The sequence below is a fragment of the Peromyscus maniculatus genome, chromosome 20 (genome assembly GCF_049852395.1).
Source record: "Peromyscus maniculatus bairdii isolate BWxNUB_F1_BW_parent chromosome 20, HU_Pman_BW_mat_3.1, whole genome shotgun sequence".
In the NCBI taxonomy this organism is placed as follows: Eukaryota; Metazoa; Chordata; class Mammalia; order Rodentia; family Cricetidae; genus Peromyscus; species Peromyscus maniculatus.
In genome coordinates, this window is record NC_134871.1 from 67501862 (window position 1) to 67525482 (window position 23621).

Here is a 23621-nt window from a genome sequence, read left to right on the forward strand (position 1 = left end):
TATCTGAGGCCACAGTGCTTGGCTCCCCCAGTGCTCGGCCGTAAGGCCCTCCCCGCATCACAGGTCATCTCCCCACATCCATTTCACCTTCCAAAGAGTCCAGGACCCAAACATCGAATAGTGACCTCCAGGTCACTCCAGGGAGGAAGTCAAGGATAGAGCCTGGCTCAGAGGCTGAGCCTGGACCCAGAGGGCCCATCTGTGCAGCCAGAACCCCAGCGTGGTCTCTTCCCAGCGTGCCTCTTGCACAAGCCACCCCTCATTCTGTGAAAGAAGGGCTGGATCCCCAGTAACACACACACAGTGTGCAAATGGAAGGTTTCTGTCCCTTCCCCCATAGCCTAAGGGCGAGAGGAGTGGACGCTTTCCCCCAGTTGCCAGGTAGAAGGGCTCCTTACCTAGTGAGGCGGTATAGAGGTCGGAGCTGGAGGAGGAGGAATCCCCGGAGAAGCTGAGTGTGGGTCTTGAGCAATAGCTCCCTTCACTTTCATTCGCACGAATCGGGGGCTGGAAGGTAAAGACGGGTTCTCAGAGGTCGCTCTTTGGGGGCCATTCTCCCGCCTCTGAGAGCAAAGGCTTCAGGGAAGGTCTGCAAGGGGAAGGGATCACAGACACACACACACACACACACACACACACACACACACACACACACACACACACACACACACACACACACACGCAGCCTCCACCCCTTCCCAGCTCCCTGACCCTCCATCCCTGTTCCCCATGCCCAGGCTATATCTGATTCTCCACTGCCCTGGCTCAAAGCCCTGGGCCAGCAGACATACCCGGAAATCCCTGAAGTCAGCGTAGGTGGGGTCGTAGGTCTTGTGGTGGGCATCCAGCAGGATGGCTATGATGCGCTGCTGTTCCTCAGACAGCTTGGGCCTCAGGCTGTCCTTCAAAGCTTCTTCTTCCTTCCTCCTCATGATCATCTCCCGTTTGCGCTGCACCTCCTCATCTGTCAGGATGACTGTAAGGGCAAGAGAGGGAGTCCGAGGGATGGCCCCAAACTCCTCCAGGAACCCTTCTCCACAACTAAAGGGCTGGTATGGGAGGGGCTGGTTAGCTCCTGACACTGGGGCTCCGTGGGACACAGCTGCCATGCCAGCTCCGATCCATGACATGGAGGAAACTGGGGTTTTGTTTGTTTGTTTGTTTTGTTTTGAGACAGGGTTTCTCTGTGTAGTTTTGGTGCCTGTCCTGGATCTCGCTCTCTAGACCAGGTTGGCCTCAAACTCACAGAGATCCACCTGCCTCTGCCTCCCGAGTGCTGGGATTAAAGGCGTGCGCCACCACCACCCGGCGTGGAAACTTGGTTTTCTACAGTGAAAAGGCAGGGCACGTGGGAGGAGCAGAGGTTTGTCTGCCACCCAGAAATCTACATTCTCAAGGACAAATTGTGGGACCTTGGGACTTTCTGGGCTTTTTATCTTGCTCATAAAAAGTGAGCAGTTTGGAGCATATGGTCTCTCCCAAGATCTCTATTGAGAGGAAGGTAGGGGAGGAAGAGAAGGAAGAAGAGGAGAAAACACCCTTGAAAAACTACCTGTTTTGAGAACTGGATGTGTGCCTGGCATAAAGCCACGTGTTAGTCCTTGCCCATGCCTCATGGTCCAGGACTGTGTGGGCCTTTCCTGCTCTGGAAGCTAGGAAATGCTAGGAGAACCCCTTGAAGAGGCCATCTCCCCATTCTCACTTCCTGATGTGGAACTCAGCCATCTGCTCAACTCTAAACACCGTGAAAAGTCCTTGTCCTTTGCTTCTCCACACACACCATCCCTGTCCTTCAGTTTGGGTATGCTTGGGACTTTGCTCAAGGAATGTTTTGAACCCTCTTGGAATCCTGAAGACTGGAGCCTCAGAGCCAGGGTCTGGGCACTCCCTCCAGTTGGCAGCAGATAGCTGATCACAGGAGATCCTTTGCCACCTGAAAGCTGGTACAGAGGCTTCTACCATGGTGCCTGTCACCCTGTGCTGGGGCAGCTGCCTGCAAGGACGGGTGGGAGCAGGGATGCCTGGCACAGGAGCCAGGCGAACAGACCGCCTGGCCAGGGCATGCAGAGTCTGATGTTAGGAGTGGGTACTAGGGCCCTCAGCCTGTACCTACTTGCTCTGTGCTCCAGCTGCCAGGGCATCTGCCCACGGGAGTGTGGAGTTTCACAAGAGCAGGGGAAGGAACCAGAACCAGAGAGTACATGGGTTCTGGGTTTCAAGAAAAGCCCATTGAGCTCAGCCCATCCTGGAGGCTGAGAGAAGAGGATGGGAGAAGTCAGCGGGCGCTGAAGAAGTACCTGTGGTAGGCAGGAACCAAAACACAGGCACGGCAGGAAAGGGAAGTCTTTGAGAGAGACGGTGCCTTCTTTTCCACAACCAAGGCACACAGCCCAAAGAACAGTGTTGGGAGGAAGCCACGCCCAGGCGGCTGACTCATCTGCCCCAAGAGCTGCCAACCCTCCTCCCACGGAAGGTGTCTGCTCAGCCCCTAGGAGGTCAGGCGGGGATGGGGGAAAGGAGCTAGGAGCGCCCCAAGACAAGGAAGGGCCGAAGGTCACGGCCTGTGGCACCATGGTCAGGTGTCCCGTCCCTCCTGCCCAGGTGAAGGGTGGGCAGGGTGAGAGATAGGAGCTCAGGAGGCAGGGCTCTTCCTGCCCCACTGTGGGCGTCCACAGGCATGCGGATCACCCTGGCAGATGTTGGTAGCCCTCCCAGGATTCTGTGATGTTATTCTCCTACGTAGAAACTTCTGTATCTTCCCTGCCTGCCAGGACCAAATGGAAGTCAAAGCCTTTCATGATCTGGCTTAACTCTTTCCAGCCCGCTTCCTCAGCATCCTTGGACACAGCTTCTGTTCTAGGCGTATTGGCATTGATGAGCTGTAAACGCCACCTGCTTACACTTGCGCTGGATGCCCGTCCCCCGGGTCTTCTCCACCCAACAACGACACATGGTCTTTCCTCGGTGGCCAGCTTTTGGCCCTCTTGTCCACGAAGCCTTCCCTGATTGCTCTGCTCTGCTCTGAGCTCTTGTTCTTTGCGCCTCCTGCACAGTTAGTGTTTTCTACACGCCTTGGTACCCGAGTCTCCCGCCCTTTGAGACTCACGGCTGGAGCAGGTTTTAATCCATGTTGACAGAGAAATTTAAGAACTCCAAGGCCTCCTTTCCTAGAGCCTAGGATGCCTAAGGACAGGGGTCACGGCTTACAATTCTTGTGTCACTTTGCACAGGTTAGTCGAGGGATTCCTGCCACGGAGCTTTGCCGTGTAGGGTGACACCAACGATCAAGGACATCCGCACAGAGCACATGTACTGGGTGAGTCATTCTCACGGGCACTGAGAGAACCGCACCAGACTGTCTGCACTAACTAGGTAGCGTCAGGATTAGCTCTCATAGTGCGCAGGTTCACTGAGTAACCTATCAAAGCCGACCTCTTTGATTTAAATAATTGTGATTGAAATGCTTCCAAGACAGACTGATCTGTACAGACCACCCGAACCTCCATCAGCTTTTCTCAGATGATGCCTTCAGACTCTGCAGTTTTCGGGAGAACTCCAGAGCTGTACACTTCAGGGCCTTTGTGATTTGGCATGGCTTCTGTCCACATCTCTGCTAAGTTATGGGTTGTCTCTGTTTATTGGTGCTTGCCTCTAGAGGTATGGCTTTCTTTCTCTTTCTCATTTTTATTTTATTTTAATTTGAGGAGTGTTTTGCCTGCATCGTGTACCATGTGTATGTCTGGGGCCTGTAGAGGCCAGAAGAGGGCATCAGATCCCCCTGGAACTGGAGTTACAGATGGCTGTGAGCTGCCATGTGGGTGCTAGGAATCAAACTTAGATCCTCTGGAAGAGCAATCAGTACTCTTATCCAGTATTCTTATTTACAGAGCCATGGTTCTAGCCCCATGTGCCTTTTTTTTTCTTGACAAGGTCTCGTTATGTATCTCTGGCTGTCCTAGAACTTACTATGTAGACCAGGCTGGTCTCAAACTTAGAGATCCATCTGCTTCTGCCTCCCAAGTGCTGGATGAGTGTCAACCACATCTGGCCTTATTTCTGATCTTTTGGGACCTAGAATTTCTGGTGAAGTTTGGCATCATAAGAAGATAAGAATAATGTGTGACTTATTTGGCTTTTTAATGTAACAAGCATTATTATAGGTACCCTTTGGGCCTGGTGGTGGTGGTGGTGCATGCCTTTAATCCTAGCATTTGGGAAGCAGAGGCAGGAGGATCTCTGTGAGTTTGAGGCTGGCCTGGTCCATAAAGCAAGTTCCAGGACAGCCAGAGCTGTCACAGAGAGAAACCCTGTCTTGGGGGGGAAAAAAAAAGACCTTTTGCACATTGGCTCACTATACCAGTCTTTTAAGGTAAGTATCATCATTATCCCCATTTTGCAGGAGAGGAAACTGAGGTCCAGAGAGGTTATGTAGCATGTTCAGGGTAACACAGCTAACAATAGTCGAGTCAGCATTCAGACTTGGGCAGTCTGGTTCTGGAATGAATGAATAGTCATACCCACAATTCCATCTGTCTCTGATTATATCGAGCTGTAACTGCTCAGGAGGACTCTGTCTCTTCGACGTGGAGTCCTGACACAAACTGTCCTCAGGAAAGCTAAAGAGTGTGAACAACCACAGGAACGAAGTTTGTCAGTGATTTACTTGAAGACAAAATTGACTTTGGAGACCAGCGGCATGGCTCAGGGGGAAAACCACAGTGGGTAAAGTGCCAGCTTGTCAACCCCGATGATGACTTGAGCGCAATACTGGGGACCCACATTGTGGAAAGAGAACTAACTGACTCCCACAAGTTGTCCTCTGGCCTCCACACGTGTGTGATGACGCATGCCCCAGCTTAAATAAATAAATAATTTAAAGTTCAGCGTTGACCTTTAACACCTCTCTTCCCGACTACTTGCACTGACTGGCAGCCGCCGCCTCTCTGCTCAGGGAGGACTGGTGAAATCTGAGACTCGCTGGTTCCTGCCCGGAGCCTCCACGAAGCAACACTGACTACGGACAACTATACCTCATTCACATATTCACACACAACTGTTGTGATTTGCGAAATAATTAGCTTACAGGGCTTATTAACCTCTTGGGATTTTAAAAATAATTTTCTCGGTGAGTTGATTCTTAGGTGCTGCTACGACTGGCCGGAAGATGCGCTTTGGAAGCAAAGCCGGTGACCTAGTGACTGGGTTCTGGTGAACTCTGCAGTGGATGAGATTGAACGTCAGTTGCTGGCTTTGGTCAGCCTGTACAGCCTTGGAGTCCCTTTCTCCACTTCCTTGCAAATCCCATGGGGAACATGAAATAGCTCGGCAGAAGTTATTTGCATGTAAAATATGTTTCCTACCCAGCAAAGCCTAGACTCGAGTTGGAAAGGCAGGATCTGCAAACACGGACAGTTTCGAAATGTGAAGATGTCACCAGTGACCTCAGAACACCAAGGGAGAGGACATAACTTTTCCCCACAAACGAATGACTCAGACAATATCAGATTTAGGTAAGCTTACTGATCTCTATAGATCTCTAAGACCTCACAGATCTTAGACGAAGCCTGTGGGGAGCTGATAGTCATTCATTTCACACATTTACGGGGCACCTCCTATGTCCCAGGTACGGTACCGTGCAAATGTAAGGAAACTGGGGAGAAAAGATATGTGTATCTATGAAAACATTAAAGTTATCACAAGGGGGTGGTTCTGTGCAGGACAGATGTAGCAAGATGCACGAACTCAACTCCGTAGTCAGGACCCTGAAGCAGAGGGTTGAGGCCAGCCTGAGCTTGCACAGCAAGACCCTACCTCAAAAACAACAGGAATAAGGAACGAACTTCGGGGCCAGGCGGTGGTGGCGCACGCCTTTAATCCCAGCACTCAGGAGGCAGAGCTAGGCGGATCTCTGTGAGTTCGAGGCCAGCCTGGGCTACCAAGTGAGTTCCAGGAAAGGCGCAAAGCTACACAGAGAAACCTTGTCTCAAAAAACCAAAAAAAAAAAAAAAAGAAAAAAGAAAAAAGAAACGAACTTCAAATGTGAACCGCCTGGGACTTGAAAACAGAGGAAAGGAATCTTTAGAGGAACAATGCTCTCTTTAGTCTATTCCTTAGGGCTCCAGGCAGAGCGTGGGGAATGGACCAAGCTCTGACTCACTGGGAATGCCTAAGGAGTTTCCCTAGAGGGAGCCCATAGGCCAGACCTGGGGCAGAAGAGATGCAGATACTATGTTAGCTCAGAGGCACAGCAGGTTAATTCTCTTGACTTTTCTTAACTGCTAAAACAAGTAGTAGTCACGTGCTTAGGGGCTGGTGGGAGAATTTAAGAAGAAAATGTGTGTTCTTGATGTAGTATTTGGTGCCCAGCAGGTTGTCGATAAACACTGGTTCCAGCCTTTGTCCCCTTTCCATAAGCGACCCCTTCCCCTGCTTCCCTAGGAAGGGCCAGCTCCCTGCGCTGACTAGAAGGAAGACTGAGTAGTTCCTAGTCTCTTTCTAGTAGTTTGAAAATAGGGAGATACTTGACTGTCTCTGAGAGGAGAGGCAAGGCCTGGGGAACAAAAGCCACTGCAGGGGATCAGCTCTAGAGGCTTCGAAGCCAGGGACTTCACACCCAGTTCTGCAAAGCTGGGTATCCCAAGACAGGAATTGCATCTCTTGGGGACAAGCTTCCCTCCTGAGCAGTGAGAGATGGTTCCATTCTAGCTGGGGCTCTGGCTGCTCCCCCTTCCCATCCCTCAGCTCAGTGAAAGCTCTCTGCTGGCAGCATTAGAATGAAGGTAAGACAGGTATGTGAGATGCCACGGAGGACCCAAAGATGGAGCTCCAAAGCCGCTTTGGAGGAGGTCATCCACTTCTGAATGGCTGGCACCATCGTGTGATAGCGTATATGGGGGGGGTAATTTAGCACTAGAGGGCTGGTATGCTCCTTGTGGGGTTCCTGGGGGTTCTAGAAAGGAACCTGAGTTGAGTTGTAGTCCCAGATCACCACCAGCTTGCTTTTGGACCTCAGACCTGCTGTTTTGTTCTTTCTGGGTCTGAGAGGATCCTCATCTTACTGAACCCCAACAATGGAACCCAGAGCCCTTCTTGGAGGGCAGGAACCTTAGGACACTAAGGGACCTTCTCCGAAGAGGTGTCCTGTGCCACAGAGGCAGGGCACCTCTGTGTGCTCACTTGGGCACAAGGCACAGACCAGGCCCCATTAAGAATGTTTGAGAACACCTAGGCAGCCTTGGGCCTCTGCCTCTCACTCTCCAGTATAAACACAGGAGGTGGGGTGGGGCACCGAGGAGGCAGCAGCAATGGCATGTCCAGACCTGCGTGCTCCTGTGGTGTGAGCAGCAGCCAAGGTCTGGAAACTCCATCCAGGGCTGCCAGTGTTGGCTGGGAGCTGGGATCAGGACTGAGGAGCCTTAGTGAAGGCCCTAGAAGGAGCGCCAAGGTGACTCTCGACCTCCGCTGTCAGCAACAGAGCATTCCTTTCCTTTCCCTCATGAAAGACGCTCTCATCCAGAGTCCTGTTCTGTGGCTTTTGTCCGCTCCTGACGTGTCTTCCTGGTTCCCGCCCCCCTCTTCCTCTTTCCTCACATCCCCATAGCCCAGAGGGCTTCACAGGGTGTCTGCAGGCCCACAGCTTGGCAAGGCATGGGCTCTGTCCTAGAGCCAGGGTTTGGGGTCTGGGTGTAAATGCTGACGGAATTGTGCACAGGGCGCAAGGGGCTTCTGTGAGGACCCAGTGCCTGTGCTCCAGCCCAGGAGGCCCCGCTGCGCCTTCCCCAGCCTCTGCTGGATTGTATGGGTTCTCTCTTTAAGCACAGCTCCCTGATGTAGTCAACCACATTGCTTCACTCACACCCTCGGCCCTGGGCTAGGATCCTTAGGGCTACAGAGCAGGTACCTCCAGGGAGAAACCTGGATGACAGTGACCACAGCGGCTTAGCCCCCTCGCCCGCGTGTCCCCTGGGCACTCACATTCCTTCATCATGCCGATGTCCACACAGCGCTTGAGCCGGCAGGCCTGGCAGTGGCGACGGTTGTCCTTGGTGATTCGGCAGTCTCCGTTGAAGGGGCAGGTGAACAGGGCCTTCCGCTTCATGCTCCGCCTGCCAAGAGAGAGCGCAACTCGGCACTGAGCCGCTGACCTGGCCCCTTAGTCCTGCCTAAGAGCAGCCATTGGGGGCGGTAACTATGGAGACCTGGCCACAAGGCCTCTGATGTCCATTTTCCAATCCCTTGGGCCACCCTCAGTGACCCTGAGCCCTGCCCTGAGCTAGGTATACCAACCAAAGACTAGCAGTTCACATTCATGGGAACATGAGGATTAAAATAACCACAATCCTTGGGGTTGGGGATTTAGCTCAGTGGTAGAGCATTTGCCTAGCAAGCGCAAGGCCCTGGGTTTGGTCCTCAGCTCTGAAAAAAAAAAAGATAACCACAATCCTCAGACAACCAGACTGACTTGACCCACGGGTGGGGAAAAGACACCAGAGTGGGGCTCCACAGCCACCACAAACAGTCACAGACCCTTGGGTCCACTCCAAAGACCATTGGTACGATTGCCTCACTCAATAGGGGGGGGGGGTCACTGAGGTTAAACTATCCAGTAAGAAACTAAGGCTTCAGATCTGAGAGTCGTAGGGATCTGAGGCCCGGCTTCTACCTCCTGGGACTGCTTTCAATCCCAGAAACTCAAAGTGCCCAATAAAGCCCTCAACCACACAGACCCAGACAGCTGGCCCCTGAGCGCAGCTCAAGGCCAGAGGGGCCCAGGATGAAGGGCCGCGGTTGGCTTTGGACTTTGGCTCTGGTACCCTCCATCGATGACACTTCATATCCACGGGGTCAACAGCAGAGCTAGGGTTGAAATGACAGTCGGCAGTGCCAGGCTGTTAGGGGCCTAAATTTAGCCCCCCCCTCTCTCCTGTAAATGCTCAGGAAGACACTGAGTGGCGGGCCAGTGTCCACCCTTGTGGGGACAAGAAGCTGTCAACTCTTGCCTTTCTACCTACACTGCAGGGACAGTTTTTCTCTAGGGGACAGCAAAATACAGAAGCCATGTGGGAGCCGCCAGGGTTACCCAGGAATGAGCTCATCACCACCACATGGGTCTATTCTAGGATATGAGACATATGCCCCTCCCTTCCTCCTTCCTCTCCTTCCCACTGTGGCTCTTGAGGCTTCACCTGTTACCACAAATGCCTACGATTCTCTAAACCTACCTGAAGACTAGATGTTTCTAATTCAGAGCAAATTTTCATTTCCTTTTTGTTCACAACCAGGCATTTTGTCCCGGGTCTTAGCGGGGCTGTTCCCTTTGGCCGCTGCCGCCTTGTCTGGCTTAGGAGTCCTTGCGGTAAACCCTCTGTGTGCACCATGGGTACCAAGAAACACTCCCTCGTGTGTCCTTCACGGCAAAGCCTCAAGCAGTCTCTGGTGAGGGCCGAGAGCTTCCAGACACCAGGTGGAGGATCCCGAGCCCTTCAGAGGCCTGCCTGCCTGCCTGCCTGCACTTCCTCAGGCTCTCGGGTCTTGCCTATGACCTATGCCTGAGGGGCTGTCCCAGTTTCTTTTCCTGTCACTGTGGTAGAACACTGTGACAAAAGCGTCTTCAGAGAGGAAGCGTTGATTTCAGCTGGCGGTTCCACATGACAGTTCACCAGAACGGGGAGGTCACAGAGACAGGAAGCTGAAGGAGCTGGCCGCTTCGCATCGATCCCTGAGTGTTGTCATAGTTTTCTAAATGCAAGGGGTGGTCTGTACATTTGTGACGCTTTTAAATTATAATTGTTATTTTAAAGTATGGTAACCAGCTCTTCCTGGGTGTCTCTAAATATGGGACCAGGGGAAAGGGACGGTGTCTGGGAAGTCAACGTTTTGACTTCACACTCTAGGAGAGCTCTAGGAAAGCTCACTGGATGGTCACGGGCTGGCTCCTTCTCAGAACCAGAACCAGATCCAGAGCTAGCCTTTGGCCTGGGTTTTTTAATATGGATGTTTGCTGAATGATCATAGGCCCTGCTGGCTTGGAGGCCAATGTATTCTCTGTCCTACCTTCTCAAGGCACTTCCACATGTCACCGTCATCTAGTGTCTGCCCACAAGGAGTCAGTGCAGCCAGACTGGCCAGCCCTGGCCCCATGCTTTGTCCTAAAGACCCAAACCCTACCCTGTCTTCCTCTCAAAGCTAATTGCCTATGAACTAGTTTGGTTTTGAGAAACAAGAGCCTTCCCATTCCATGGGAGCCCAGTGCGTCTCTCTGCTGCTTCTGAGTCTGAACCCTGTCATTCTCTGGCTGGCTGGCAATTATACCCTAGTTCAGGAAGGGGACCGGGGTGGTGCAACCAGGCTAAATATAGAGGCAGTTTCTAGAAAGCCAGGGGTTATAGAGGACATTGGCCAGTTCTCATGCCAGAGACCAATTCGTCAAAACATGAAAGAGACAAGGAGTTCACAAAAACATCAAGTGCCAAGGGCTAGGGCCTCAGGCCGGCAAGTGGGTGACTTCTGCCAGCAGGGTGGTGTCAAGTACCCTCTGAGCTCTGCCTGTGGCTGAGTTTTAGAGACTCAGTGCCTGGGCAGGTTACAGGAGCCACATGGAGTCCTAGATAGGCGAGATCAGTGTGAGATCAGGGACACATTATCTAGGTTGATTGTTGTAATCGCCTCACAGTATGGTGTGTGTGTGTGTGTGTGTGTGTGTGTGTGTGTGAGAGAGAGAGAGAGAGAGAGAGAGAGAGAGAGAGAGACAGAGACAGAGACAGAGACAGAGAGAAAGACAGAGAGAGAGACAGAGACACACAGAGAGAGAGAGAGACAGAGAGAGATTGCATTGCCTACCTTAAATACAGACCAGTTCTCTTTGTCAAATGTAGCCCAGTAAAGCTGGAGTAAAGGTGACATGTTGATGTCACGTGACATGGATGTTTGTAGCAATACCAGTGGGTTCTCAGCAGATGCTCTACAAAGCTCTAAGGAAGGTTAACATTGGTTAAGATCACAGCGCTGCTTTCTGGAGGGCATGGACCCCAAAATGCCTAGGCTATGGATTTATCCTATGGGTAGATCAGGAGTGTGAAAAACCAAACTTGTTGCCCGTTATAGAGGGTAGGTTCCCCATGCCACAGGACTTCCACACAATACAGGGCCATGGGAAGTCAGGGGGGACAGTCTGAAAGGGGATGGGCTCTAGCAGATAAAGATGCAGAATGATGGTGCCATCCATTTACATGTGCTCTCATGTGCATGCACATACACTAACATATGACCATGTGCACATGGACACGCAGACTTTCATACAAAGAATCCAGAAGTGAGTGGAAGGAGCTGGTGGCATTCATCTCTCCCAGAAAGAAATGGGGGCTGAGAAAGTGGATTGAGTAGGAGACTTGGATTTTGTTTATATATTCTTTTGAACTATCTGTTTTTGGGGGTTGTTTTTGTTGTTGTTCTTTGAGCTTTTGTCTTGTTGATTTTTTTTTTTTTTTTTTGGAGACAGGGTCTCAGGTAGCCTAGGCTAGCCTCAAACTTGCTTTGTAGCTGAGGTCTGCCTTGAACTTGTGATCTTCCTGCCTCCATCTCCCAAGGGCTACAGTGATGAGTGTGTGTTACCACATTCAGCAAACTGGTTTTTTAGAAAACATGTTTAGTTATACTTTTAAAAGTATCTATCCAGGGGCTGGAGAGATGGCTCAGCAGTTAAGAGCACACATATTCACACACATCCAAGTCAACATAGTAAAGACAGAGAGGACATGGTTATCTGTCCTCAGAAAGTGAGACCTTACAAGGGAACAACATTAGCTATTATTCCTGTGTCCCACCTGGTCCTGCAGCTGCTCAGACCCAAGTAAACACACAGAGGTTTATATCAATTACAAATTGTATGGCCATGGCCTATGGCTCAATTTTCTTGCTAGCTAGCTCTTATAACTAAACTCAGCCCATTTCTATTAATCTATATGTCGCCACGTGTTCTGTGGCTTTACCTGCGTCCCATTACATGCTGCTCCCTGGATGGTGGGATGTCTTTTTTTCTTCTTTCACTATCTCTCTTGGATTTTCCCTCCTGGCTCCATCCTGCCCTGCCATAGGCCCATGAAGCTTTATTTATCAACCAATCAGAGCAACACATATTCACTGCGTACAGAAAGACAACCCACAGCAGTCTACAACACCAGCATTTCACATTTATCTCCAATACCCTTAGTACTTGTGAGGAATACACATTATCTTTATTCTACAAGCAATTCCAGGAGACGTAGTGGAGTAACTTGCTTATTTCCCCATAGTCATAAGTATGACATGTAATATAATCAAGATCTATTGGATTCCAAAGCCTCTGGCCCTCTGACACTCTAAGCTCTTCATCATGAATCTACCACCTCTCATTTCAAAATAGAGCAGCAAATACATGCCTGCCCCGCATCCAGGAGCAGAAGCAGAGGCTGTCCGAAGGACTCCTCGGGGATGAAAAAGACTGGGTCATTGGTGGTCCCTGGCTGGATGTGTTGGAAGCATGGGGTAATGCCTGGCCACTTGGTCCTCCAGCTCTGTTTTGCCTATGCACAGAGAGGAGCCCCAGGGTACGCTGAGAGTGAATTCATGCAAATAGCTCAGATTAGAACACCAGTTCCTACAGACATAAAAACAACAACCAAAAGGAAATGGATGCATCTTTTTATATCTTTGCAGCTGTCTTTCCTGACAATCCTACTGCCCCGCCCCTCCTCTCTCTAAGCACGTGACTCTTGGGCCGTCTATCAACAACCACACTGACACTCTTTCTTCCACACCCTATAGCCTGGGTAGAAGGGCAGCTGCCCTGGACAAAGTTCTCTTCATCAGCAATGGCTATCCCGTGAGCCATCTGCTTGTGCCCACAGAAGGCCCCAGGAGGTCTTTCTTCCCATCTTTTCTCTTCACTGGACTTCATTTAAGTACTTTGTGTTTGAATCAGCTGGACATTCCCCCATTTCTCTGCTTCCTTCGCAACAAATTCTTAGAACTATAAATATCAGACGAGCCATCTTCCTGAAAGCAGAACACTTCTCTTGTTCCTGGATTCTCACTAGCCCGCCTTTCGCCCTCCGTGCTCTGGAAGACCCATAATTAACAAGGCCACTGAGGACCTTGGGGCTAGCAAATGAAAACACATTTCTCCACATTGTTTTTTTCTTTCTTGGAACTGATAGCACTTGGCTTTACAGGGTCGGCCTGTCTGTTTGTTTGATTACATTCTCAGGGTTCAATCGAGGGCCTCAGACAAGATGTGCAAGCATCCTACCACTGAGCTACACCCTCCAGCCTTCAATGTTTTAGTTAACAGACATTGATAGGGGGAAGGCAAAAAAAAAAAAAAAAAAAGCGACAATGAACTATTTCTCGATCTAGTTTCCAGGACCCACGCTTTTTTTTTTTTTAATTAAGAAAATGTTTTCATTCATTTTACACACCAATGAAAGATCCCTCTCTTTCCTCCTCCTGCCTCCCGCCTCCCCCTCAACCCACCTCCCACCCCCTCTTAAATCACCTCATCAACCTCGATCTCTTCATCAGAGGGTCCCTGGGTCATCCTTCTCTGTCCTTATGCCTTTCTTTTTACATCAGACCTTAGACAGAGCCATTCATGATCAGAAATTCCATCTATAGATTATCTGTTTTATATGTATCCTATGAGGTAGCTGTATATATTTTCTCCTTCTGGCCCTTTCTTACAAGGGCTCTGTTTGTTCATATGCGGTCAAGAAGCTGTGGACATCCACAAACTTAGCTTTGCAGATCTTTTATTTACACTGTAAATATTATATTTGATGTTCACGTACTACAGAAGAGCAAGAAGCACATAGAACATGGAACAGTCTATTGGAGGAACTGGCCAGCGCTGGACTCTAACTCCTGACTCCAGATCAACTAAACCATGACCCTTCAAACTTCATCATCACCCTCGGACTTCAGTGAGTCTTGGACCTCCTGGGCTCATCAAAACTATCTCTGTAGTTAGAAGCCAAACCAAACACTAATGGTTGAAGAGGACAACCAGTCCCTGGGCTTGGGGAGTAGCCTGTGAGCTGAGGCCAGGGCAAAAGCCTTCCTCCTAGCTGCCATGATGGGCTAGAGGAAGCTCCTGAAGAACTGCCACTTGGTCACACACATCTCTGTAGTCCCAAGGAGGTGGTGTCTGACAAGGAGACAGTACTTGCCGTCTCTTGGGGTGTAAACAGATATGTGACTATGGCGTACTGGAGCAACTATCTGAACTGGACTGAACTGGGAAAAAAAATCCCAAATGAAATTTAAGAGTCAAAGAAATCGAGGAAGGTGCTGGGAGCACAAGGAGAGGAGAAAGGAGGTAGACACAGCCGATTCTGGTTACAGCAGGACACGTGGTCTACCTCTGACGTCACTGTGGACACTGGCGCCCTGAATGCTGAACTGTCTCCGGGGGAAATACGGGGTCAGGTTCCTGTGAGCCTTGAGTTACAACATTTTCATCACCTCGGTTTATGGATGCCTGCTCTCTAAAGTCTTCGTGGTTGAAATACAGTGTTGGTTTATTAGCAATGAGCCACCAACAAACTGCGTTGCTCACGGAGGGGATTAAGCTTATCGCACACACGTGGTTTCTCCATAAGTCACACCATGGCTTCTTGAATTCAACAGTACACAACATGTTAGTACAAAACTTAGGAACCATTTTAAGTAACAAAACCACCAATAACTATAAAAAAAATTAAAAAAAAAACCCAAAAAACCCTCAACAACAACAACAACAAGAACATAGCAGTAAGTCGGTAGCCTGCTAAAAGGACACTGTGGCCGGAGACGGAGCTCAGTGGTAGAGCACTTGCCTAGCATGCCCTCCAAGTCCAAGGTTCAACACCCCGGGGGGTGGGGGGTTGGGGGGGAGATGACAAAAACACAAGGACACTTGTTTAGAGCGAGAGCGAGAAGCGAAGGTGCTGGGGGATGGTCTGTATGTCAAACTGCTCTGATTGGTCAATAAATAAAACACTGATTGGCCAGTGGCCAGGCAGGAAGTAGGTGGAACAAGGAGAGAGGAGAATTCTGGGAAGCAGAAGGTGAGGCAGAGAAACTGCCAGCCACCACCATGACAAGCACCATGTGAAGACACCGGTAAGCTACAAGCCACGTGGCAAGGTATAGATTTATAGAAATGGATTAATTTAAGCTATAAGACCAGCTAGCAAGAAGCCTGCCACGGCCATGCAGTTTGTAAGCAATATAAGTCTCTGTGTTTACTTGGTTGGGTCTGAGAGGCTGTGGGACTGGCGGGTGACAGAGATTTGTCCTAACTGTGGACAAGGCAGGAAAACTCTAGCTACACGAAGGCAGCTCGGTGTCCTTGCTCAGCTTTTTCTGAGAGCGTGCGCACCACGATGACTCAGCTTGGCACAGCCCTGCACCATCCACCACTGACAACCAAGGGGTGGCAAGGATTGATTCTGGTGAATTTTAGCAGCTGGGGACATTTTCCAATGCGGGACTCATACACACTGAGTTTCAACCGTATGGTGTATGAGTTTACTTACAGGTCAACAGGAGCCAAAGGAAGACCAACGGCAGTGGTCTTTCTCTGGGAGCGCCTGTCACAAATGCATCAGAGTTAGGGTTCCTCCAGTGAGAAACCGACCTTCACTATCTCATGAGCAATCGGCAGCCAGCTACGGGCCCCATTTTCCACAGCTGGGCCGCAGGGGGGAAGGCAGATAGGGAGAGCAAGGTGATTTGGGGTAGGGGCTCCATCAGTGAACAAAAGAGCTGCAAGGGCTGTCGGAACACTGTGGTTATAGATGAGTGAAGAATGATCTTTAGTGAGAGTCCTAACTCCAGCAGCTCCGGGCTCTGTGTTCATTCAAATTTGGTGAGTGAGTGAGCGAAAGAACACATACCAGGAGGGGGCCTAGGAGATGGCTACAGGAACTTTTACTAGGGCAGAATTCCACCAAGGGCATCAGCATTGGCCTGTGTGGCCAAAAAGTACTATGTCACTGCCGGGCGGCGGTGGCGCACGCCTTTTATCCCAGCACTCGGGAGGCAGAGGCAGGCGGATCTCTGTGAGTTCGAGGCCAGCCTGGGCTACCAAGTGAGTTCCAGGAAAGGTGCAAAGCTACACATAGAAACCTTGTCTCGGGGAAAAAAAAAACAAAAAAAAAAAAAAAAAACTGAGATTGGATATTAAGTCGATGGCATGGACAATACTTTAGTCCGTGTCCTTCTGACCAGCTTTATGGCAGGGCTGGTCTCACTGTGCACCCAGACTCTCCTTTAGCTCTCTGTAGGTGACTACCCCAGCTGCCCTGGCAGAAGAGTCCAGGAGGCACCTGGCACAAAGGGTTTGAGACCCCGAAGGCCCATTCTCCAGCAGTGTGGGCTTCCTGTGGCCACGGGGACTGGCAGATGGGACTACAAGACTATATAGCCAGTGACATTGTTGGTCGGGTTCATTAGGGAGCAGTCTTCTAGTAAGCCAAGAGGGCAGCCTGCGCCAGGCCAGATAGGCAATTAGCACCAACAGAAACCTTAATGCCCAGAGATCAAAATTGCTCCAGGCCATGAAACACTTGCCGGTGACTCCCGAGTAAAGGGTAGGTGAGCCAGAAGCCTCTGGGATGGAGGAATGTCCCCCAGCAGGGGCCTGCATAGGTTCACTTACTCCCTGGGCCAGGTAAGCTTGCCACTTCGTGCCACTTGGGACTGCCAGGCCAACCTTGCCGCCCAGCTCTGAACTTGATTTGTCCTTTCCTCACAACACCCTGTTCTTCCACCCACCCACCTGCAGCCACTAGTTCCTTTCCAAAGAGTTACTTCCCAGCTATTCTCTTTCCAAGATATGCCAAACGCTAATTTTTCAAACTTCCTGCTCCCCAAATCCTTTTCCCCCCCACATCTTTCCCTTTCCTCTAACTCTGGCTTTGGGTAAGGTCATCTGTGGACTCTCTCAGTACTGTCCCCAAGCTGTCTGTGCCTGCAGTCTTAGGCTCCCACGAGAAGAGTGCTGGAGGAAACGCTGGCCCTGACTGACCTAACCGGACTAGCGCAAACCCCTGACAGGGACTGATAGGCAGGCCGCCGCGGTTCACCTGGGGAAGCAGGCCGCTGGTGAAGAGCCTGGCGTAGATCAGCCCAGTAACCCGTGGAGGGGGGCGATCTCTTTTGTCCCATGCAAGGGTTTAGATTGGAGGAAGAGGCAGGCAGAAAGGTCAAATTCTGGGGCTTCCCCAAAGACGGGCCTGGTTTTTAAATGAGGAAGCTGCAATCCTCAGCAAGGAGGGGGTTCACTCTGAAGGGCAGACATGCAGCTCCGTGCAGCAGCAGGTCAAGGGCTGGTGAAAAGACAAATCCGGGCCTGGAGAGACGGCTCAGAGGTTAAGAACACTGGCTGTTCTTCCAAAGGTCCTGAGTTCAATTCCCAGCACCCACATGGTGGCTCACAACCATCTGTAATGAGATCTGGTGCCCTCTTCTGGCCTGCAGGTGTATATGCAGACAGAACACTGTATACATAATAAATAAATAAATCTTAAAAAAGAAGAAAAAAAGAAAATTCCACCTCAGGAAAGCGGTTTCTGAGGGGTCAGAGGACACAGGTGGAGCTGAGAGGGGGGTGCTGAGGAGAAAAAAGGCCCTCACCAAGCCCCTGCTGTTGCAGTAATTGGGAGAGCCACGGCATTCCACAGAAAGCACAGGGGTCCTCTTGAGGGACAGGCTTGCTTCTGTCTCTCCCTTCCCCCTGGAGAGGGGACTCACCTGAAGAAACCTTTGCAGCCTTCACAGGTCATAGCATTGAAGTGGAAGCCCGTGGCTCGGTCTCCGCATACTCCACAGATCCGAGGCACGTTCCGGTCAAAGTCACCAGGATCAGGAAGGGAAGTGCTGGCGGCCATGGCCTCCATCCCTGTAGGAACAGCAGGCAGGCCACAGCCAGGGTGAGAGTCCATGCCAGATGGGGCTGACACCCTAAGCAGAGCCCCCGGCCTGTAAGAGCCCTTCCTGGAGGCAGAACAGAGAGGAAGTTCCTTGGAGCCCTGGCCGCATGGCTGTCTTCACCAAGACAAGAACAAGGCTCAGGATCACACTGCATTCAAATCTTATACCTTCTAGCTCCTTTTCAGGAGGCAGTGGGCCTCTCTGTACCCCACTTCCTCACCAGAAGAGATGGTCTACTTTTGGGAGTGATCTGAACAAATGTGTGCTCCCTGCCCCCGCCAGCCCAGATGCTATGAACAGGTCAGTGCCACTGTCCAAGAAGATAACGGGGACCAAAATGGTGTGTAAACCCAAGGTCTTGCTATTCCAGAGCCTGGTCCTTGCAGCTAGGAAGCTCAGGGTCCCACGTCCTTAGTGGTACCATTTCTATTTTTGTTTCTGATGCACTTTGTGTGATTTTGGATGTCCTTCCGAGTAATGTGAGTCATCGTCAATTAGCTAATTTTGTTTTCGGAGATGTTTTTTTATAAGTAGGCATTATCATCTAGACATGGATTTCACACTTGAGGAAAAGGGAGAGTCGGAGAACAAAGCATGGTGGTACTCATATGCCCTTCTCAAGAAATGGCTGACCTTTCTCTTCCATTAGGTAAATTTGGCCATGGGCTTCGCTTGCTGCCTCTTAGTCTGAGTCAGGCTCCGAGTTGACTCCAGGACACCTTGGGTCTCCCTAAAATGTTCTTGGACTCAGTCTCCTAGTTCTTGTGAACCCTCTCAGAGCCATCACATGCCTGAGTGGCCTCTTTGACCCAAGGCGCGTGGGTCACCTGGGTCAGGAGGAAGACAGCAGGGAGAAAGCGATGAGGTGGTGTGCTCCTGCTTCTGCCTCAGACTCGGGTACAGCAGGTGAGAGACGTGGGTCTGGGCACATGGAATCTCAAAGCTCACTAGTCAGATTTGGGGGTGCGGGTTTTGAGACAGGGTTTCTCTGCGTAGACTTGGATGTCCTGGAACTCAGTCTGTGGTAGACCAGGCTGGCCTTGAACTCACAGATCTGTCTGCCTCTGCCTCCCCAGTGCTGGGATTAAAGGCGTGCGCCACTACCTCCTGGCCCTCTTTTTACGTTTTTAAAGTTACATTTACTTATTTATTTTGTGTGTCTCTATGGGGAGGTTGTGCGGCGCACACATGCTGTGATTATATACTTGTGGAGGTCAGAGGGCAACTTGAGGGCTTGTCTTCTCTGTCCATCAGGTGGGTCCCAGAGACTGCATCAGATTCAGGCTTGGCAGCTAGCGTCTTTACGTGCTGGGCCATCATCCCAACAGCCCCTGAAATATTTACTAATCTCAAAACAATTAAAGATACAGGGAAAAGTGCCTTATGTCTGGCAACATTATCTCTGTGCAGATGGGTTCACCCTGTTGCCCACGCACTATATATGGCCAATGATAGCTATAAATGTAGCTTAACACAAAATTGTAAACTTACTTAAAATGTTATAAGGCGTGTGTGTGTGTGTGTGTGTGTGTGTGTGTGTGTGTGTGTGTGTGCGTTTGTTTGTTTGGTTTGGTTTGCTTTTGCCTTTTAACTGAATTGTGTGGCTCTCAAGCATGAGCTTTGTGGCGGGTAGTGTCCTGTTGCAATGTCAAAAGGCTGAACACGCCTGTGGGACGATCCTGAGTCCAAGGTGACTCCTCTGCATTTTTAGAACATAGCAGACATCCACGATGTGGGTAAGGATCCCAGGGCCCAAGATCACGACAGAGTATTCGGAGAAACTGTTTAGGATGTTACTGGCTTCACCCTAGATCGTCACAGACGCTGCTGCTGCTCCAGTTCATCATCATGTTGTTACAGAGCTGGGGTCAGTCAGGCTCCCAACACCTTGTGGGTTTGGTGGGAAAAGAGAATTCCAATGGGAGATGGGGATACTAGTCAGTTCAGTCCAGCAAAGAGAGTCCCACATCCCATGACCTCACTGACGAGGCTGTGATGGAAGCCAGGTGGAGCCTCGGAGCCACAGCACGGCACAGCACACTGTGATACACTGCCTTCACATCAGGAGGTGTCCCGGCCCGGGGCTAGGAGCCATTGCCCCAGGCTGGACAGAAAGGCTAGATCTGGCTGCAAGAGACACAGCGTGGACAGGGTCCTTGCAGGAGAGCAGAGAGATGGCCCAGCTCTGCTTGGGGCTCTTAGGTACTGCTAAAAAGTCAGTGCTTCACCAGAATCCAGATAGAGAGAGGAGGAGACACGGGACTCAGGGGCCTGGAAGCGAAAAGTTCCAGAAGGCACCGGTAGAGAACAAGGTGGCCAGAAGGGAGAAAGAGAAGATGGGACACACATCTTGGAAAGATCAAGCACAGTGGTACTCCACTGACCAGGAGTACCCCACTGACCGGGAGTACCCCACTGACCGGGAGTACCCCACTGACTGGGAGTACCCCACTGACTGGGAGTACCCCACTGACTGGGAGTACCCCTCTGACCGGGAGTACCCCCACTGACCGGAAGCCCCAGCTCCCACCCTACCCCACACCCGGGAGAGTCTCAGCCATGGGTTTTGCTGTTATGGGCCTCACAGGTGCAGAGGGCTGGGGCAGCATCCCCACCCTCCCTCTGCCACCTTCTTTTCAATGACCCCTCCTTGCCCCTCAAACACAGGAGAGGGCTAGGGAGCTTGGAGACAGACCTACCTGAAGGAACAGGGGGTGAGTAGATCCCAAGGATGCTCTCCCGGGAAGTCTCGCAGGTATGTCCGACCAAAAGAACTCTGAAATGAACAAGAGGAGACATTTTATCTAAAGTATCTTCAATCTCGCAGCCGGTCCTTCGAGAAGCCCAATGTGCCATACAAGACTTGCCAGAGGAGTTAGGTCCTAAGATAAAAAAAGGAGGCGTGAGGGCTGTTGCTGGCTGGAGTGAAGAGGAGGGAGCCGGGGGACAGTCAGAACGGCTGCCCCTCAAGGCAGAGGGCAGCGGTACGAAACAGTGGGAGGACATGAGTGCCACCGCGAGAGCAGGGTGGGCGCAAACAGCTTCTTCCTGCAAGGCCTCCTCTTGCTTGTGCTCCCCTGTCTGAGCGAGACCCGGTGCTCTGCTGAACCCCCCTCCAGATTTGGGGGATACCCTGGGAAATGGAACATAGGGCGTCCTAGAACGTGGCTCAGTGCTGGAGGGGACTGCAGCCTGGGGCCCCGGGTGCCTTCGCGGGCAGGCGTCTGTGACCTGTCTGTGGAGAGCGGGAGTGGATGTGAAGGTGCTGTGGGGGTTAAACCCAGCAATGCACAGCTGTCCAACCGGATGTCTCTGGCCACTTTTAGCTGTTTTCCAGACATGCAAAGTCTGGGGCAGGTCTGATCCAGGTCCAAACTCTCTCTGGGTCTTAGTGGTATGATGGGTTACCAAAGTGGGGCTGGCGAAATGTCACTCTTCCTACATCTGCCCACAAGACAGACAGACAGACAGACAGACAGACAGAAGGCAGACACACAGACACTCGCTCACACACACGCTTCCTCCCTGACACCAATAGGAGGTAAGTGTGGAAATACAGAGACCTGACGGTACTGGAACCTGAACCCTGGACGAAGCCCCTATGCCAAACCCCAAGTGGACAGAGTCCAGGCCCCCATTGTTGCTGCTCTTCAGAAACCTCTGTTCCATTGTGACAGGAAGTGAACAGCCCGGGGGGCCTCTAAGACCTGGGCCCAACCCTACAATTGCCAGCCCCCAACCCCTCTGCCACCCCTTTGGGAACCACCAGGTCCTTGGGAACCACAGGAGAGGCGGTGGGTGTGGAGCTGAGACGATCCGACCCCAGCAAGGCTGGCCCGCTGCGGGCTGGGAGTGGCGGGAAGTGGGCCTGCTGGGGAACGAGAGGCCACTTGCCCCCTGACAGGTGTCTCCTCTGTCCCCATGGCTCACGGCCCTGCTGACCACACTGCCCAACAGTATATGGATTTGCTAGGCTTCCTTCCTGCTTCTTAGGAAGGCTGGGATGAGAACAATGGGTAAGAAGGAACCATGGCTTTCCTGTCTTCAACCCGTAAGACTGTCAGAGGTCAGAGGTCATCCAGGTAGACCATCACCTTAAAAAAAACAAAAGAGTCTGGACACCTTCTAACACACTCTAGGCCTGCTAAGCGATACACACTTTATTTCACATAATCCTTACAGTGGTCCACGCGGCAGGGAGCACACCCATTCTACAGATACCAAAACCAAAGTTCGGAGCATCTTGAGTGACTTGCCAAGCAGTGGGCGGTACCAAGCAAGGGCAGACAAGGGCAAGCTGCTTCCAGTGCCCACGGTGCCTTCTGCAGACTCCTCCCAGTGCCAGTGACACCATCAGAACAGACACCTAGTGCTGTCCTGGGCTCTGCTCCAGGATGTCACAGTACTCACTCACTTAAGTCTCACCACACCCTTATTAGTCAGTCATTGTCATGATCCCTGTCTCAGGGACGGGAACCGAGGGAAGCTGATGGTGTGTGGAGCTCAGCTGCGTCTCCACTCACCCGGCCACGCTCCCTGTGGGAAATTCTCTCAGTCATTCCCCAACGGTAAGCCCTGGAAAACCCTCATGTCTTTTAAGGCAGGAGGCGATGCAGACAGAAATAAATAAATAAATAAATAAATAAATAAATAAATAAATAAATAAATAAATAAATAAATAAATAAATAAATAACAACCAGGGTCATAACGGAAGACTGATGCGGATACCAGCCCCCCCTCAGCCGGGAAATTCTGACCAGCACACAGACCTCTGTCATCCATTCAGCCACTGGATGGTCCATTCAGGAGAAATTATGCCAGCGTCAGCTTCTGGGTCCAAGTGCAAGGTGATAGGAAACTGGGTCAAAGACACAGGCTTAAAATGGGGACCAGTGGAAAAAAAAACACTTCACGTCTCCACACACCCACCGGCAATCGTGTTCCGAGCACAGAGAACATCCCTACCGCTTTTGCTGGGGCTGTCCACAGAGCAACCTACTCCTGACCCTGACCTAGCCCTGACCTTATCTTAGCGAGAAATGAGATCATACAGTTCCTGCCCGACACTCATGTCACAACCATTGCCTCCTTTCACCCCCCACTTGCCCAGTTCAAACCACAGGTGCCATCTTGCGTCAGCACACACCACACACACACACACACACACACACACACACACACACACACATACACACACACACACACACACACACACACACACACACACACACACACACAATCCTCCTTGGGTTTCTGAGGGTGACCAAGCTGAATGCATGGTCTGGAGCCGGAAAGAAGCTGGCCACTGAGGTCTTCTCCAGCTCTGAGAAAGTCCCATCATGAAGAGGCTGTCACTGAAATTAACCCCTGACCCCTCAGATAAGCCCCAATGTACATGCCTGAGGTGAGACGTTCATTTTCTGAGGCTGATGCCCTGTGAACTACGACCCTGATGCACTCTCAAATGGAGAACGGTGCTCAGGAGCGGGGCCAGCCGTCAGTCAGCTTGGGAACCACAGTGACCAAAACGTGACTTTTTAATGGTTGACACTGGCTCAAAGCTCCCGCTCCCTCTAGAAGAAAACGGGAAACCAAGTCATTCCCCTCAGAGCAGGGAGTTCTTCCTAACACCCACACCCACAGAGAGAACCTCTCACTGGCCTCCTCTGGG

At 51.2% G+C, this 23621-nt stretch overlaps 1 protein-coding gene across 1 annotated transcript in view; it reads right to left on the reverse strand.

Annotated features, from left to right (window-relative positions):
- The window catches only part of Vdr (vitamin D receptor), a 55161-nt gene that overhangs the window by 14217 nt on the left and 17323 nt on the right, over window positions 1–23621 (reverse strand). The window contains exons 2-6 of the mRNA XM_006974349.4: window positions 20649–20725; window positions 17770–17917; window positions 7975–8105; window positions 792–976; window positions 399–507 (exon numbers count right to left, since the gene is read on the reverse strand). Coding sequence (XP_006974411.1) covers window positions 399–507; window positions 792–976; window positions 7975–8105; window positions 17770–17915 — 571 coding nt within the window. The 5' untranslated portion in view covers window positions 17916–17917; window positions 20649–20725. The remainder of the gene's footprint in view (window positions 1–398; window positions 508–791; window positions 977–7974; window positions 8106–17769; window positions 17918–20648; window positions 20726–23621) is intronic.